The sequence below is a fragment of the Somniosus microcephalus genome, chromosome 13 (genome assembly GCF_052327205.1).
Source record: "Somniosus microcephalus isolate GS21.2 chromosome 13, FLI_Smic_1.0, whole genome shotgun sequence".
NCBI lineage: Eukaryota > Metazoa > Chordata > Chondrichthyes > Squaliformes > Somniosidae > Somniosus > Somniosus microcephalus.
This window is the reverse complement of record NC_140999.1, coordinates 18,470,123-18,483,276: the sequence shown is the minus strand read 5'-3', so window position 1 is coordinate 18,483,276 and position 13,154 is coordinate 18,470,123. Positions and strand designations below refer to the sequence as shown.

Sequence of the window (13,154 nt, the reverse complement as noted above, 5' to 3'; positions counted from 1 at the left end):
GCTACAGCGCTCGCCGCTGATCTTGTAGAAAGCTGTCCACAAAGAGCTACCGATCTCTGTGGTGTGAATTTCGGCTCTCCCGGCACTAATTTCATGCTAGCGTCAAGTCTAGGGAATCTCCAGCATCTAACAACAGTGATGTCATCAAGCTGGCTAAGCAGCCAATCACATTGAAGAATTCTTACAGACAGCAAACCTGGAAGTAAAATGTACTGATTTCCCTTCACTTTTTAATCATTTTAGAGGGCAAAATAAAGATTATGACATACACATAGAAGCTGAAATATCATAAACAAACTTTAAAAAAAATAAAAACAAAAATTTATATTATATTAAAAACCATGGAATTTTTAACATTTGACATTCCACAAATATAAAATTCGTTTTTCAGGGCCAGAACAGTTGTTCAACAGTAATTATGAATCAGTACGCCATTAAAAACCTAGTTACCCCTCATTCAACAAGACTTAAACTTTTTCGGGGTTTCTTTAAGAGCGATATTACAGGGTAAAAGCTTACGTTCTCGTCAGTTCAGTGATTTCTCAAAGATTGCCAGCTCCGGGAGTTCAGCGCACCTTGTGGAGAAGCACAGAATCACTGACAGCAACCTCTGGATTTTCGCGTTTATCTGCGCATGCACCAGCTCCAGAAGTTGCTGTCAGTTTCAGAGGGGTAATGACCGCGAAGGCTGACAGTTTCGCCGTCGTTACCACCGCAAAATCCAGGCCAGTGTCCACACACATACCTTTCCCATTAGAGATCTCTGGGCGGTGATCAAAGGGCGGGCATTTCCTCGGAGATGCCCCCACTCCACTGCTGTAACGTCGTGGAAGTGTGGCGGAAGCAGCATTTGCTCATTTAAACAGGGTGCCTGCCGCATTTGCATCAAAGTTATGGCAGCGGAGCGGGAGCAGCTCCAAGGAGTTTCCCATCCCAAGAGTGAGAACACTGGCTGATTGTCCATTCTCCACATCTGGACGTTAAGGTCAGCTGTAGCAACCCCATTGCTGCCTCAGCACAGACTGTGAATCGAACTTGGGGCTGCAGGTCTGGATGCCTCAGTTCCACAGGTAAAGATGCACTCACAGTCTAGAGTGCCATCTATTTAAATGAATTAAAACCTGAATTAAAATGTAACTTTTTTTAACACCGTGTCTGCCACTCTGATTGACATCGCAGCTATTCTGGAGCGAAAAAGAAAGGTATGCAAGACTAAGTTTAGTCCCTTCAAAGATCACCAAATCTGTGCTGGCTTCCTAGTGTTGCCTTAAAAAAAGATATTGGGAAAAATTTCTGTTGAGGTGGATGCCAGAATCTATTTTTCATTGTACTAACCCAACAAATTAATCCACAGATTTACAGCTTCTTACTAAATTATAAGTTAGCCAGAGTTTTGATCATTTCAACGATTCAATTTCCTTTAGGCAACATGCCAAGGTACATCAAACTCAGCGAACACAAAAAACTCCATAAACGTTTTCAACCAAACAGGTAAATACTTAAATATAAACAGAAAATGCTGGAAATGCTCAGCAGGTCAGGCAGCATCTGTGGAGAGAGAAACAGAGTTAACGTTTCAGGTCTGTGACCTTTTGTCAGAATTCCCAGGTAATCTTAAGCTGTTTAGTAATTAAAAATAGATGTACGCCATCCCTGTCCTGTTCTTTATCCCATTTATTACCATTTGTTTTTAATTTGAGGAATGTGATCAAGGACAATTGTCCAGCAGGGAAGTATTTTTCTTATAAGGAGTATTCGATGCTGGGCAGGTAGGATTTCCATGGGAGTTCTCTCAATCTCCTGCCGTAATTTCAGCGGAAATCCCAGTATAAATGGCCATTTACACTGTTTCTCTGGGCTTTCCATAGATCTTCTACCAATGTTACGGTGGGTAACAGGAGAAACCCCACAGAAATTCAACCTCAAGGTCTCATGTGCATTAATGTGGGCGAAAAATTCCATTGGCACCAGAGGTATAAAGCTATATTCACAGCACTTAAAGCACTGGCCCATTTCATAATTTAACTTTGAACTCTTCCAGGGCACTCAAGGACATCACAGAATCACACAGAATCACAGAATCCCCACAGTGCAGATAGAGGCCATTTCGGCCCATCGAGCCTGCACCGACACATATCCCACCCTATCCCCGTAACCCCACATATTTAATCCCCTAACACTAAGGGTCAATTTATCATAGCCAAATCAACCTAACCCGCACATCTTTGGACTGTGGGAGGAAACCAGAGCACCCGGAGGAAACCCACGCAGACACAGGGAGAATGTGCAAACTCCACACAGACAGTCGCCCGAGGCCAGATTTGAACCCGGGTCCCTGGCGCTGTGAGGCAACAGTGCTAACCACTATGCCACTGTGCCCCCACATGTGGTGCTGTTAAGTAAATTAAAAAGAAAATTATAGATTGCATTAATTTTTGCAACTCTATTAAAACTTGTTTAGTATTACGTAGCACAAATTGGGGTTATATTTGCGAAAATCAGTAGTGGGGTAAATTTTCAACTTTAGCATTTCCGGCATAGAGCAACATGGGGCAGGATCATTTATCAGTAACTCAGGTGCATGTCCAATTTGCAGGCTTACAGTTTTCCATCCATTGTATGGTACGGTATATTCATAGACAGAAAACCTCGATAACATAACAAAACTAGGTTTTTACATAGCTTTATGACAAAATATCAGACAGTGATGCATTGTGTCCAGAACTCATATTACTTCAAGAACTATTTCTGATTATTATTCAGAAGACCCTGATTAATAGTAGGTTGACTGATAGGCAGTATCTCAACCACAGCCAATGAACTGAGATCAGTAGCTTGCGATTCATCTCATCAGAGAATCTTATACAGATCTTTTAAGCATTTGTGATGCTGTAATGAAATATTTCTATTCCAATACAATAATATAGTTGTAGCGTTTCAGTATCTTTGACAGATATGACTCCACCACACTTTTATCAGTTTTCCTGTTACCCTGTTTTAAAACGTTCATAGATCAGGCACATCATAGGTCACCTCACTTACATTTCCCTAACAATCCCTAATATTTTTTTATCCACCATACTCTCCATTCATATCGCTTTCCACAATAAGATCAATGAATTAGTGTAAATTAATTCTAAATTCTGGGCACATGCATGCACTAAAAGCACAGTCTTCCAACATCCTGTGCCAAACAACCCCCATAAGCTGACTTGTTCTTTTTGTGCGAGAGTTGGTTGGTAACGTTCGCATGTCTGTGTGATCACAACATGCGGTGTGATGTGAATAGCTGGCACAACAGCAACTTGCAACTGTTACATTTCATGGAAATATTCATCAGTGTAATTGTGCTGACGTAGGTTTTCCTATTGCCATTCAATATACTCACTTAAAACAAAATCATGTCCTTATCAATATTTAAGTGGCCTCTATATGGAAATATCATATTTTGATACCATATAATTAGTGTGATTAGTACTTTGGCATCTGATGAATTAGCAGTTTCCTCAGGGATGTAATTATACATTCGTAACGCGTGCATTAGTATCCACTGAAAGAACTGTAAAGAATCCGTCCCTTGATCACCACAGAAAATGGACTTCTTGAGCACTTCCCTCAGTGGCCTTCCCGCCTCCACCCTTCAAAAACTGCAGCTAATCCAGAACTCCCACACAAAGTCGCACGCACCCATCTTCCCCATTCTTGCCAAGGTCCAGTGGCTCCCTGAGTCCCAGTGACCTCTATGCTGCGTTTTTTTTCATTTACAGTGAAAGGTAGTTTAATTATTTAGAATTTTGTAATTTAAAAAAAAAGTTGGAGTAGAGTTCTGCCGTAGAGTTTGAAACCCATCGCAGGTTTTTAAAACATTAAGGGGGAAAAGTTGGCTCGTGCCCCCCTTGTGGCGCTAACTTTGCCGGGGCGCTCCCGAAAAAGTTAGCGCCCTCGCGCCCAAAATTTAATGGTAGCACCCCAAGCAGGAGGTGGGGCGCTACCCTCTTGGGGCACTTCCATTGAATATTGCGGCACTACGTGCAGCAGCGCTACGCGCGTTGGCACATAGTGTCGCGGTACTGCCGGCCTCCCTCCCCTGATTAAAGGGGAAGGGCCTAGCGCAGCACGCACCGGGGCCGTGCTGGACCACCGGGGAGCAGAGTGCCAGCAAAAGAACCTGGCACTCAAGAGGAGTGCCGGGCTGACCGATCGCGGCAGGAGGAGGCGAAAGGGGGCAGGTGCTGGCAGGCAGCCCGAAACAAAAATGGCCGCCCGGCACCTGCCCTTTAATTTGAGCCAACCCGGCCGCAAACACGGCACCCTGACCCTGTCGGACATAACGTCCGGTGGTAGGTCAGGGGGCGTGAGTGAAGTTTGCGGCCAGAGTGCGAGCGGGGTGCTGCGCACAGCGATGATATCATCGCCGGAGACGCAGCGCCGTGGGGCGCTATCGGCTATCATCGCCGTTAACCTTCCGCTGAATTTCGCAGGAGGCGTTAGCGGCGCCACGTCCGAGCACTAGGTGCTTTGTACCCTGTTAGCACCCCCTTGGGGCACTAATGGGAGGCGCAAAGCAACACAATTTCCCCCCATAAAACCCTGTAATACATAGTACAATTTTTACAGCTCAAATAAAATACTTTTTAAACTGAGTTTTACAACTTGGACCCCCTTCATCTCAAAATTTTACATTGAGCTCTATTGGGATTTTATCTATTTAAAAAGTGAGAAGAACCTCCAATCAATAAAGAAGACCTTCAGGCTTCAGGTATACTGGGATTAATATAGGTCCGGAACACCAAAATCTCTAAGAAGCAATCTTGCTGGGAAAACTCAGGAATGGCCTGGCGGATATCCTTCCAAACAGCCCTTCTAGGGTTAATGAGCATTCTTAAAATGAACATCTTGCCCAGGCTTTTGTAATTGTTCTTAAGTGTTTCCAAGTAAGAATTCACCGAAATATCTTGCCGACCTACAAACACAGATCATCAGATTCACGCGGCAGGGTGAGAACCACAAAGTCGGTCTCAAAAAGATGCAGGTGCTCCAAGAAACAAAGGAGGACTGGGCAGGGAAAGTTCACACAATAGTGTCACGTAACGTTTCCCTGCTGGGGAAGAGTACTGCTATATCCCCCACCCCCGCACCCATTGCACACTTCCTCTGTATCAGTGTCCAAAGTATCGCTCCACCTTTCTGGCCATATTCCTCAGCCTGGGCCACCCTACAAATAATGGAGACATTTTACCCATCGAAGCATGCTGCTGTAACATTAAAGTAATGTGCCTGTTGCAGGCTACTTTGGTAAAATGCAGTTTACTGTTCCATGCCAATTTTTTTGTTAATAATGTCACAATAGGTTCCTTTGTACTAATATCATTCCACAGATGTGACTTGGTGTTACCTCCATGTCCGCTGTCTCAGGCTGAACCAGATTGCGCACAACCTCAACATTCTATTCGACCCAAGCTGAGTTTCCGACTCCATATTCTCTCCATCACAAAGACCATCTACTTCTAGCAGCTGGCATCACCCACCTCAGCCTCCACCTCAGCCCATCTACCACTGAAACCCTCATCATGCCTTTAACACCCCCCAGACTTGACTATTCCAATGATCTCCCACCCCAGCCTCTCATTCCACCTCGTGTAAACCTTAGATCATCTAAAGCTTTGCAGCCCGTATCCTGTCTTGTACCGAGCCTCACTCATGCCAACATTTGCTCCCGATCCCACAAATTTAAAATTTAAACCGCATCCTCCAGCCCTACAACGCCCTTCCCCGAACTCTGTTACCATGACTCTGGATTCTTGTACATGCCCACTTCCTTTTAGCCCAACATAGGTCTTCAGTTGCTTAGTACTTCCCTTTCTAAACCAATCCGCCTCTCCAACTCCCTCTCCTATTTTAAGACCTCCCTTCAAGCCCATTTCTTTGGCCAAGCTTATGGCCACCCCTCCTAATTGCTCCCTCTTTGCCTCACTGTCCATTTCTTGATTATACCTCTGTGAAGTGCTTTGGGATGTTTTTCTCTGTTAAAGGTACTAGATAAATACAAGCTATTGTTACTGTAGAATTCCCAGTTGAACAAGGTAGACATGTATTGATCATGCTCCATTTAAATTAACAGGTAGGCATGAGTTAACTTTCCCCCCCATTGATTTATTAATTAACTAGGTAAGGATCCCAGTGTGACTATTCTCTTGGGACAGTATTTTGCTAATAGACTTCATTTGTGGAATAGTCTGTGTGGTAAAGCTGTGATGATCCTTATGGTAATGTTTGTGCTACAGCAGATGGAGCCTATTAATATGAATCCGCCCTTCTGTTGCAGTGAGAGCAATTTCACTAGTACAATTTCTCTTTCTCATTGCTTAAACAAATCAATCAGTGTTTAATACAGGACACCATGATGAACAGTTACCTTATTGTGTATGGGACATTTATAAATCGAGTTGACTTATAAATAGAATAGTCTTACACAACTTTCTAGGAAAACAGCATAGCATCAGTAATATAAAAAAAACTGTTTTGCCAATCATCATGGAGTTATTAACCTGTGTCGCTACTTTTAGTGATTTGTGCATCTGTACCCCTAGATCCCTTTGCTCCTCTACCCCATTTAGACTCTTAGGGCGCGATCTTGCCAGCCCTGGGGAGGCGGGTATGGAGGCAGGACTGCTGGGAAAATGACAGAATCTGGGGGCGGGTGCCCAACCCGCCTCCGTGCCATCTTGCCAGGAGGTGGGTAGCCGACCCGCGCCGGGTCCCATCTCCTTGGAGGCAGGAAGGGGATTAGTGCCACTTATCTGTCTGTTAACAGATAGTTAACAGGCAGATAAGAGAATTATCCCCATTTTGCCCTCACAAGTGCAGGCTTCCCGAAGGCTCCAAAACCCGCCAGGGTCACCTAGGCGAGTAGTGGGTCTGCAGGGGTCGGAGGGGTCCAAAAGTGCGCTGTGAAGATAAGTGATGGGTGCAAGTGTGGAGAGGTGAGTATGTGAGGTAAGTGCAAAGTGTTAGTAAAAGTGTACTTACCTTTGTTTCTTCCTGCAGGCTTCAATCGGTGGGTATGCGGAGAGTCTCGCACCTTCGCGGTAGAGATGACAGATGGCTGTTGCATTCTCCAATGCAACAACCATCTCATTTCTACAAAAGAAAGAGGTTTGATGAGGTCTTGCATTCAAGAACTCATCAAACTACAGAGAATGTCACTGTTTGACAGTTTCACAGAGCTGTCAAACGATGACAATTCATCTGTCAAAAATTCTCTGTAACCGGCTTTCCCTTAATTGGCCTGCTAAGCCCGCTGGGTGGGCTTAATAATGTCAATCAAGGGAAAATAGCGTGGGTTGGCCAGAAGTTGATGGAGGCGGGACTGAAACCCGACAAGTGGGAGTCCCGCCTCCAAACGCTCCCCATTGGCAAAATCCAGCCCTTATTTTCCAAAGAGTATGTGTCCTCTTTATTCTTCCTACCAAAATGCATCACCTCACACTTATCTATATTGAAATTAATTTGCCAATTACATGCCCATTCTGCAGGTTTATTAATATCTTCTCATATTTATTGTATCAGCACATTGGTGTATTTGTTTAAGATTTGCATGGTGACCATCAGAGGCCATGCTGTGCTTGTATTAGGCATGGCATTGTCAGTATTGTATTCTATATTCTATATATATATATATATATCACAGAATCACAGAATCACAGAAACCCCACAGTGCAGATAGAGGCCATTTCGGCCCATCGAGCCTGCACTGACACATATCCCACCCGATCCCCGTAACCCCTACACCAACACATATCCCACCCTATCCCCGTAACCCCACGTATTTAATCCCCCTAACACTAAGGGTCAATTTATCATAGCCAATCAACCTAACCCGCACATCTTTGGACTGTGGGAGGAAACCGGAGCACCCGGAGGAAACCCACGCAAACATGGGGAGAATGTGCAAACTCCACACAGACAGTCACCCGAGGCTGGATTCGAACCCGGGTCCCTGGCGCTGTGAGGCAACAGTGCTAACCACTAAAAGATTTCATTGTGTCGTGCAATCAACAGTTAAAACTAACATTTTCATTTGTATTGTAGACCAGTCATTTATCCTGTGAAACCCGCTACAATGAGAGCTAAGCCTACGGCCAGAATTTATGAACTAGCTAAGCCAAAGCCAATTCATAAAGACACCAAGCCAAAGCGATCAATTTACGCCGAGGTAACTATGTGCAATTTTATTTTACTCTGTCACTGTAAACTGTTAGGTTTGGTTTACACTGTTCATTTTCTCCAAACTAACTAACAGTATTAATGTAAAATGTTCAACATATTTTTTCGATTGTTTGGCTTAAATCTTTCCACTCAGCGTGCAGAAGGAAAACTATTGAACCGCACTCTTCGGCAATTATAGCATAGAACATCTCAGCTAAACCTGAAAAGGGATACTCAACTTTTTATTCCACTGTACCGGGTTCTAAAAGATTAAAAAATGCACAAGGAAGCCTACAAATGGTTAGCTCACCTCTAGTTAACAATTATAATCCTATTTGCGTTTTAAATCTACTTATTCAAAAACGCATGCCTGGAATAACATTTAAAAAAATTACTTTACCAATGAATTTGTGACTGAGTAAATAAAATTTCTCCAGAAAGTCTGTTAAAGCATTGGGTATTTGTCCCTGTACACCTCATCAAACATCGACAAGGAAGGTTAAATAGATGAAGATGTGAAAAGTATCCTGTGTGCAAAATTTTGTTTAAAGACCTCTCTCTCAGCTGTTAATGAAACCCAACTAAAGAAAGACCCCTTGACAATTTTATGAGGTTTGCGTAAGGGAGCTGTGATAGACTACAGCATCATAGCCCAATTTTCAAAACTGCGCTTGCCACTAGTGAGTCTTCACACCAGGATTAGGGCCTCGCCAAATGATCCTTTTAGAACCAGCAAAAGCATGGATTAGAGTAGGATAATCATACAACAATGTCAATAACAACAAAAACTGTCCTCAAAGGTCTGAAATATGTGGCAACCACTCACAAGATGTCATCAGAAAGACTAATCAGGTACTGGCATACATATCAAGAGCCTTTGACTATAGGGTAAATTCAGTAATCCTGCATTCACACAGTGAGTAACTACACTTACAGGGAGCGCAGGTTGGATGAAAGCCTTTTAACCCTATCTCCGATCCATGTTCCCTTTCAAACGTGGCTATCCACTGGGTGCAGGTATTGTTGAATTTTACCATTACAGGTCAAATAACCTTAAAAAGATCATTGGTGAGATCACATTTGGAATATCGTGTGCAGTTTAGGGCACCCTACCTTGAAAAGGACATTGATGATTTGGAGAGGATGAAGGAAGAGCAATAAGAATAATTCCAAAATTTAGGAGTCTAAATTATGAAGGGAGACGCACAGAACTGAACTTGTTTACATTGGAGAAAAAAATATTGATGGAAGACACGATCCCCATCTTTAATAAAAATAGACAAGTAGATGCAAATACCTAATGTAACTTGCATTGTGAGCATAAAAAAAGGACAAGAGTATATCAGCAACAAGTCTCCAGGATGACTTGATAGTGGAAGGAATTTATTTTCCATAGACTTGTGATCCTTGAGATAGACTCCTCTATTAAAGTAGTTAATCAGTTAACATCTTTAAAAAAAAGCACAGTATAAATATCTGGTTAGAAATGTGGCACAGAGTTGTTAGGATAAGTAGCGATAGATGCTGTGTGGAACATGAAAGATTTTGAGCTGCTAGGACCATAGAAATGTCCTGATACTCGCTCCCAGCAGCCAAATAAGGAAATAACCTGTAATTTTTTTTTATTCACTTATGGGATCTGGGCGTCGCTGGCAAGGCCAGCAATTATTGCCCATCCCTAATTGCCTTTGAGAAGGTGGTGGTGAGCTGCCTTCTTGAACCACTGCAGTCCATGTGGTGAAGGTACTCCCACAGTGCAGTGACGATGAAGGATCGGCGATATACTTCTAAGTCAGGATGGTGTGTGACTTGGAGGGGTACTTGGAGGTGGTGGTGTTCCCATGCGCCTGCTGTCCTTGTCCTTCTAGGTGGAAGAGGTCACGGGTTTGGGAGGTGCTGCCGAAGAAGCCTTGGCGAGTTGCTGCAGTGCATCTTGTAGATGGTACACACTGCAGCCACGGTATGCTGGCGGTGGAGGGAGTGAATATTTAAGGTGGTGGATAGGGTGCCAATCAAATGGGCTACTTTGTCCTGGATGGTGTCGAGCTTCTTGAGTGTTGTTGGAGCTGCACTCATCCAGGCAAGTGGAGAGTATTCCATCACACTCCTTACTTGTGCCTTGTAGATGGTGGAAAGGCTTTCGGGAGTCAGGAGGTGAGACACACGCCACAGAATACCTAGCCTCTGACCTGCTCTTGTTGCCACAGTATTTATGTGGCTGGTCCAGTTAAGTTTCTGGTCAATGGTGACCCCTAGGATGTTGCTGATGGGGGATTCGGTGATGGTAATGCCGTTGAATGTCAAGGGGAGGTGGTTAGTCTCTAGTTTGTTGGAGTACAGCGTTTCATGGCGGGTGTGGGCGGGGCCTAATCCTTCAAACTGCCGTTAGTGCGGCAACGGGAAAAGCAAGCTGCGGCCATTGTTAGTTTGGGCGTGTTGCTAACTCTGCCTCTGTCCGACCATGGGCCCCAGTCGCACCCTCACCCTCCTGCTCCTCCTTCTCTCCGCTTTCTCCCCTCTCTCCTGTCACCCCGGCCTCTCCGCTCTGCAGGATGTCACTGCCGAGCTCTTTGGGTCGGAGGCCCGGGGCACCATGGCCGCTTTCGGAGTAGCCTGGGTAGGACTGATTTACAGGTGAGGAGGGTGTTTGTTGTTCACGTTTGGCGGCGGGCCAGAGCGGGAGCTCAGTTCGGGTCACTTGGGCTGGGCCTCAGGCGCTACGCCGCCCACGGGGTCTCCGGGGCAGCGGGCTGCAGCGCGAGCTCAGCTGGGGTGACTCGGGCCGGGCCTCTTCCTCTCTTCTCTATCTCCTTCCCTCACTCTCTCCTTCTCTCTCTCTCTCTCTCTCTCTCCTTCCCTCGCTCTCTCTCCTTCCCTCTCTCTCTCTCTCCTTCCCTCTCTCTCTCTCTCTCTCTCCTTCCCTCTCTCTCTCTCTCCTTCCCTCTCTGTCTCTCTCTCTCCTTCCCTCTCTCTCTCTCTCTCTCTCTCTCTCTCTCCTTCCCTCTCTCTCTCTCTCCTTCCCCGCAATGTCAGTCAACAAGGCACAGGGCCAGACTTTGCACCGGCACCGCCGGGCACTCCAGCTTGTCAAATATACAAATATCTGGCTCTAAACTTCACTGGGGTATGAGGTACAATGTAACAAGGTAAAACTGACACAAGAGGCCTAGGGGGAAGGAAAATCAGTAGGACCTGAAAATTTCAGCTAGGCCTAGGGCAGGCAGAAGTTCCATCTGCCCAAATAAGGTCCCTGATGTCACAAAGAGTTTTGATCGATAGGAGGGCTTCCTACCAGAATTTCCATAGCTTTTACCTCCTTTCTACCCTGCAATCTAGATGCTGGAAAGAAACCAGATTGGAGATCATGGTTAGGGTGGAAGAAGATCCCACCAAGATTTCTTGGCTGAGACCATGGTCTTTGATGCTTTTTGAACACTCTTTGCTTTGTAAAAGATAGAGCGAATTTGCAGACCCTTTTCTCCGAAATAAATGATTGAGTAAAGCTCTTGAGAGAGACGGTTGTACATGATCAATGGAAAGAGCAGGTTCCAAATGGACTTCCTTCATTCCATACTTCCTGATGTTCTTCCTTGTTAATGTTTATACACTGGGAGGGAAGAGTTAATCTGTGAGGATGTATAGTGACATTGGGGTAAATGTGCGTCTGGCGCATCCCAGCCACAGATTCATGCACTGGGAATGCATATCAGGAACTCAGGATGGACTGCCCCACCCTAATTTGCCGTCCAGGAATGCAGAAGACAAAAAATTACCCCATCATGAAGATGTTCCTTGATCGGTATTTCTAGTGTAAACATAAATGCTCTCAGAAAGAACGCTTACAACTTCACCAGGAATTCCAACCAGAGGAAACCTTTATGAATTCATTTACAGTGTCACTGCATATAGCGACCAGAGCAGATCACCCCCAATGATGAGACCACACTGGGAATGATTTCAGGGAGTTGATTTTTGCTAGTTAACAATATTTATTTTTCTTGACTGAGCATCTTTTCTCCTTTTCCCATCCTGATACATGCAGACGTGATGATACCAGTGGATAGTTATTTTGTCAGATTGATGTTATATGCTCTTCAGTATGATTTGTATCACTGTGTCATTTGTTTGCAAACACTCACAAAGTGGTTTGCCAATAACCTTTTCGTGAAGATGGTGTTACTGGAGATGAATTTTGAAGATTTTAAGGGCTAGAAATTCCGTGCATTTGCGCCTCCCGTTAGCGCCTCCGACTTTTTGCCTGGGCGCGGCGCCCGCTAAATTCAGCAGGGGTTTTGCGGCGGCAGTAACCGTTAGCGCCCCGCTCCGCTGCACAGGCGATGACGACATCATCACCGCATGCAGCACCACATTTTAGTCCCGCCTGCAAAATTGGCCCGCGCCCCCAGAACCTGCGCCGGGCGATGACAGCGACCGATTCAGGGGGCGGGAACGGAGCGGCAGGAGGCTCATGGGGCGGTAAATAAAGGGGAAGTGATGGGCGGGGAAAAAAAAATTGGCCATCTTTCAACGCGGGGTCCTTGCTGCGATCTGGCAGCCCGGCACTCCTCTTGAGTGCCGGGCTGTTGGCACGGCACCCCGCTCCCTGGTGATCCATGTAGGGACCCAGCAGAGTTGTGGGCTGGGTCCCTCCCCTTTAATGAGGGGAGGAGCCCTTCCATGCGGCAGCGCTATGTGGCCCAGTACGTAACGCTGCAGAATGCACCGCCCCGATATTCAGGGTTAGCGCTCTAAGAAGGAAGTGCAACGCTGGAATTAGCACCCCACCTCCCTCTTGGGGCGCTAAAACTGAATTTAGCGCCCCAGGCAATGTTAGCAACCCAAAATGGTCGCTAACGAATTTTTCCCCCTACATGTATTGTTGATGGGATCTGATTGTTTAAAATGCATACACCTAAAGTGCATGTTATCATTACCATGCATTGTAG

At 45.3% G+C, this 13,154-nt stretch overlaps 1 protein-coding gene across 2 annotated transcripts in view; it reads left to right on the top strand.

Moving 5' to 3' along the window:
* Positions 1 to 13,154, top strand: part of LOC147108102 (sperm microtubule associated protein 2-like) — a 76,676-nt gene that overhangs the window by 7,135 nt on the left and 56,387 nt on the right. For both annotated transcript variants that reach the window (XM_086004592.1, XM_086004591.1), the window contains exons 4-5: positions 1,425 to 1,491; positions 8,092 to 8,215. In XM_086004592.1, the coding sequence (XP_085860718.1) occupies positions 1,425 to 1,491; positions 8,092 to 8,215 (191 nt within the window). The remainder of the gene's footprint in view (positions 1 to 1,424; positions 1,492 to 8,091; positions 8,216 to 13,154) is intronic.